This window comes from Phaseolus vulgaris, chromosome 5 (assembly GCF_000499845.2).
Source record: "Phaseolus vulgaris cultivar G19833 chromosome 5, P. vulgaris v2.0, whole genome shotgun sequence".
Taxonomy (NCBI): Eukaryota; Viridiplantae; Streptophyta; class Magnoliopsida; order Fabales; family Fabaceae; genus Phaseolus; species Phaseolus vulgaris.
In genome coordinates, this window is record NC_023755.2 from 2269859 (window position 1) to 2275962 (window position 6104).

General features: G+C 34.7%; 1 protein-coding gene across 1 annotated transcript; it reads right to left on the reverse strand.

The window, feature by feature from the left end:
* Nucleotides 1–861: 861 nt before the first annotated feature.
* Nucleotides 862–4786, reverse strand: LOC137834780 (uncharacterized). The gene is made up of 4 exons (XM_068642966.1): nt 4648–4786; nt 1843–1949; nt 1630–1754; nt 862–1498 (listed from the first exon to the last, which is right to left on the reverse strand). Exons 2-4 carry the CDS (start codon nt 1922–1924, stop codon nt 1265–1267), a joined length of 441 nt encoding a protein of 146 aa, XP_068499067.1. The 5' UTR covers nt 1925–1949; nt 4648–4786; the 3' UTR covers nt 862–1264.
* Nucleotides 4787–6104: the final 1318 nt, after the last annotated feature.

Sequence of the window (6104 nt, forward strand, 5' to 3'; positions counted from 1 at the left end):
AGTAATTAGAAATACATTAGAAAAAGTCAAATTATCATATAACTCTATCAGCTAGATCAAACTCTAAAGTTGCAAAACATATAACAGGAATAATCACTGAATTTAAAGAAGAAACACCATTTATCAAGCACCTTATATCATTTACACTATAAAGAGTCAACAAAAATTAAAAATAGAAATTGAAGTTAGCATAATTAATAAAGTAGATCCCCTTGGATTTTTTTTTTTATAAAAGAGTTGGATTAATAATATCCTTTGATGACAAGGAATTGAATGTGTGACATAATTGATGAATTACATATGTAGGCATACTTGTCCTCTATGTATCATAAAAAAAAAATTACTTTAAGTAACCTATATAATCCTATGAAGTTAAAAACAACTTTTTTGCTAATGAAAAAGACATGTAGTAATGTCTTCAACAATAAAATTTTTCAATAGCTAGAGAAATGCATGAAATTAGATCTTACACCTTTTTTTATCACTAATTTATATGAGACTTCATTTACACTTACAATTAATTACGTGTTATAATTGTTTATCCATAAACATCAACAAGTATTCTTCTTCATATTTTTTTTATCAAATATGCGACAAGTTCCTACTCAAACTCATCACTATGCAAAAAAAATAGTCTCAAAAGCATGTTTTTATCTACACCCTCCTTTCATGAAAGGTTATTTTTGTCATTTTGCAGTGATATTTTCGTTATTTTTTAGGAATATTTTTGTCATTTTAATGGCAAAATTGGGTGCAGATTGGAATTGATTATTTTACAGTTTTTGTTGATGAAAGAACCCATTATTCAACAAAATATGTTAGTCTAACTTCAATACTCTGAATTTTATTATTACACATTACTCACCTCACAAGAAACATTTTATTGTTAATATAGCTTATTCAATAAGCTCCACAACAGTAAAAAGTTACAAGAACAGGTGCTTATACATGAAATACAGTACAAACACCTTCCTTTGGTCCTCTAACAAATTATTTTGGCCCTCAAAAACTTTCTTATACAATTAGTAAACCAAAGTAAATGTTGTTATGCTAGCTAACTGACTGATTAAACCATTGCACTTAATAATCAGACATAATCAAACAAGAAAAGGAGAAACTCCTAAGCATGTTTAAGAACCATTCTTTTAGATGATTCCAATAAAAGAAGGTGAAAACTAAAGCAGAGTGAGAAACATAAGCCAAGAAAGTAAGCTGAATTCTGTCACTGGAAACAAATTTCTATCATCGATGACAGTGGTGAGACTTAGACAGCAACCTTAACTTCAGAAGCAGAGGCATTTGCATACAAAGGGTGGAGAACATGACCTTCCTTAGGCTCAACATGCACCCATTTGCGACCAGTCAGCTTGTTCTTTTCAAACTTCACCAATCCCTCTTTCAATGCAAACAAAGTATGATCTTTCCCAAGTCCGACATAGTTTCCTGGATGAAAACGAGTGCCACGTTGTCGGACAATGATATTTCCAGGTATCACCCTCTGCATTGTAAGAAAAGAATTGCATCATGAGTGAATGAAGTCAATGAACCATATCCAGAACTTCCAGATTCAGTTCTCACTTCCTCTACCTAAATGGCAATAATTAGTTCTCAAAAGTGTAAAACAAATACCTCCCCACCAAATTTCTTCACTCCAAGGTTCTTGGGTTTTGAATCCCGTCCGTTCTTTGTAGAACCAGCAGTCTTTTTGGTAGCCCAACGCCTGAACACCATACTCAAACCTTCTCCAGAAACATCTATAGCAGCAGTGGGTCAAAAATTCATTAGATAGCTTACTTTACAAAGACACCATACAGTAGCCAATATAGGATAATGAGGCTATACCACTGGTGCTTCTATACACAGGAACATTTGTCACAAGTTCCTTGATATTCAATCTTCTGCAAAATGATGCTGCAAAATTCATGCTGTTTTCTATGTGATAAGACAACCTGAGACAAATTAGAACATTGGAAAATTTAAAAAACTGTGAAACAAATCAATTACGACTGGTGCGCTTGTGGTAACAAATACCAAATACCAGAATGAATCGGTTGTGGCAAAATCAGATCAGAAATAAGTTGGCCATACAATTGCACTGTCCGGTGATCATTATAAGATATTTATATATTTAATATGCGGACAAGAAATTATAATGAGTCAGGATAATCTCATAAAAATATTGAAACTTATTATTTTAAAGAAATCAGTCATCTGCAGGAACGGGAATAACTCCCTGTCGTCCTAATTTGTGCTGAAAGTTCTCTTCTTTAAGTGTACTACACAATAAATTGCGTAGAAATCTAGTTTCTGTTCTTTAGTAACTAAAATATGCTAAATAAACGTTGAAATAGCAAATTAAGTAGTTATTTAGTTACACAACTCAAGAAATCTAAATTCACAAAATCAAAATTAACAGTATCCTACATACTACAACTGATGGAATTGTTTACAAAACTAATATGCAGCACATAAAGTACTGAATGCCAGAATGTGGCATGGGGTGGCACCAGATAATCTTCGGTACGTTTTAGATCCAAATAGGAATTATGCCAAAACCGTTTGAGACTCTCAATATTGCAATTGAAAACTTTGGGGCATGCTACCTTTAATACTTTCACCTTGAAGGAGGGTAATGACTCACTAAAATTAGGGACAGCCTATGCGTAGGAAATACCCCTTAAATTGTACCTTTTCCATGCCTTTATCACCCTTAACCTCTAAATTTTCCTCCCCGCAATTTTTAATGTACAAGATTTGTTTTGGCTTTCATAGAATTTCAACTTATTTCAAAATTTAAATGAAAAGAATTTTTTTTAATTGGATACCCTTTTGGGACTCCTTGACTCTATTTATTTCTCTTCATGACCAGATAAAAATATATGGTTCCATGATCCTTCTATGGCCTTTCCCTGTATCTCCTTTTTTCTTTCAGTTACTATTCCTTGAATAGGAAAAGTCTTAATCATCAAACCTTGTAGAAATCTAAAACTAATTCTAAGAACAAGTCTTTCATTTAGACTGCAATACTTAAAAAAATTAATAATAATGTCATGTTGAAGGTTTGTAGGCTGCATAACACCCTCTCCAATGATACAAGGGTAATGTGTGAACTTGCTCGGATTCTATTCCATACCTATTCTAACACTTCTCAGTTGAATTAGTGTTTTTAACAAATGCACCCAAAGAAAAAATTTCAGTCTACTTAATTGATGTTTTTAAATCCCTTATATAATGTATAGGCCTTTATCATAGAATGCACATATCCCAATTATTCCATCTAGCTTCTTACCAATGCTAAGGAATTAATAACTCTTAAAGTGGCCTTAAGGTTGTTGGTAGAACCTTGAGTAAGACACTAATGTTCTCAATTACATTAACTTCTAATTCTAATTGACATTGCATTTCTTATCTTATCTCAAAATCCTCCTATAAATTCACGTAAGTGCTCTGCACAGTGTTACTGTTTACAAAACTACTGATATTTCACAGTGATCCTATCATCCCACAACTTAAGACAAAGCAAACCCAAACATCTTGACAGCAAAACTGGAGAAAAAAAAAGGAGATATGAATGGAAAGAGACAGACTACATCACATGAAGGATTTGGAATAACCATAAAAACATAGTCATGAATGCCTTAAGACTGGAGTCCACCACCTTAAACACATATAGGCAAAGATCACAACTTAAAGTGCTTGCAACTGCTTCCAATTTCTCACTCGAGAGAGCATAAAAATAAAAATGAAAGGGAAATTAGTTCATGAAAAGGGTTTAATTTACAGTTAGTTTCTTCAACCACCAAAGAGTAAAAAAAGGCTTCCTTCCCTCAACCACTAAATCCTATCCTTGTCTGGCTACTTCAAAATCTCAAACACACAGAACTTCAAATACAAAAATTAATTGCGTCATCTCTTGGCCCCAAGTTTAGTCATATCTAATATCTTATGTTAATCCTATCACTCTAAACTTCCAAGATTACTTGCCCATCTGACTGATTTCAATTCCAATTTCCACATGAACAATCAAATACCAGTGTTTCAGCACATCTTCATCATACATTGTCTTAAACTACCATAGCTTGCACCCAAATAACCCAATAATTTGGTGGAACTTACATAAAGCTGTCAGGATACAGTTCACCCCAAAATAATTTGGCTGAACTGACCTCCCATATACGACATCTGAACGGCAAAACCTACCAATTCCATATGCATAGGCAATCCCGAATGATTCTACATTTAAAAAATCTCAAATTTACCAGTAACTCAAGCTCAAATTAAGCGTTCTCCTCAATAAAACTACATAAAAAGATCACAACAACCAAAACTTGAAAAAAAAGAAAGAAAAGTAAGACACACCCATCTTCTCTTGCAATTGAAAGAGGTTTCTCTCAGTCCCACAACCTCACTGGCTATTAACGGTGCCTTTCTCTATAGCAAACTCTCCCACAAGGATCCATTCTAAATCCATTTTCCAATACACACATCGATCCATAGGAAACAATTATTCTTCATATGTTCGTAGATTTATTATATTATTGAATTTTTTTTACAGCTATGGGTGCATAACAATCCCCAAATTCGTATATGGAACGTTGAACACGGTGATGCAAAAGAAGCAAAAATCGAAAGTTAAGGAAGTTTAACCTCTAACGGACTGAAAACAGAGATGCAGCGGGAGAGTGGCGGCGCAAGCGGCGAAGCAGTTAGTTGATCGGTGACGGAGACTCAGGGTAGAACCAAACCTCTTAATTTCTCATGCCATTTTAGTCTCTTTATTTTAATTTTTAAAATTCATTATTTTAGTTTTTTAAAGCAATATTCTTTAATTCTATTTTGTGTACCTTTTTTAATATTTTAATTAATTAAGTCTTCCTTTATATATATTTTTAACTTATAAATTCAGTAGACTTCAATTTTAAAGAAAAAATGCCCAATCACATATAAGAAAATTAAAAAAAAAATCTAAATTTAAATATAATAATACCTCAAATTAATCCGTCAACTTTACATCTATATAAATTAAAATGGTTCAGCTAAGAGCAGGCTTGATAGAATTCTTGTTTCTGAAGAATGGTTGAATATTTGGCCAATGTGTAAGCAGTATGTCCAGCATATGGAAGTTTCAGATCACTGTGCTTTGGTGGTGAAGTCCATGGAGAAGGACTGGGGTCCTAAACCGTTCTGAACCATTGATGCATGGCATATGGAGGGAGGCTTTAATGGGATGGTGAAGGAAAAGTGGCAGTCTTATTCTGTACAGGGGAATGAAATCTTGAAAATCAAGGAAAAGTTGAAACTGCTAAAGGGGGATCTGAAAATCTGGAATAGGGATGTGTATGGTAATCTGCATACTGCAAAGAGGAACATTCTGAGAGAAATGGAGGTTATTGACAATCAGGACTTTGAGGGAGATGCGGCAGGAAGCGTGAGCTTGGTAAGGATGGATCTAACAAGTCGGTTAAGGGATGTAGATAGAAAGATAGACTCACTGATCTGCCAAAAAGCAAGGTCAAACTGGTTCAAGTATGGGGATTCTTGTACCAAATTCTATCACTCATCTTTGAGATGGAGAAGGCTTAGAAATGAAGTGAAGGGAGTAGAAGTTGGGGGTCAGTGGTGTGAGGAGCCATGCACGGTCCGAGTTGAAGCGAAGAAACTATTTGAGAAGAGGTTCAAGGCTACAAGAGATTTTGGCGTAAGGCTTGATGGTGTACAGTTTAAGGCTCTATCCTCAGAAGAAAACCTGACCCTCATATCTACTTTTAGGGAGGAGGAAATCAAGGAAGCGGTGTGGCAATGTGATGGGTCAAAGAGCCCTGGTCCTGATGGGTTCAACTTTAAATTTATCAAGGAAAGTTGGGCGTACATAAAAGATGAGCTTATTAAAGCCTTGGCCTTCTTTCATGTGTCTGGTACCATACCCAAGGGGTGCAATCCATCCTTCATAGCCCTGGTTCCAAAAGTTAAGGAACCCTCTAAGCTAGAGGAGTATAAACCTATCTCTCTAGTGGGGGCCATTTATAAAATTATATCGAAGGTGTTGGCTGGCAGAATAAAGAAAGTGTTAAACTCAGTCATCGATGAAAGGCAGTCTGCGTTCC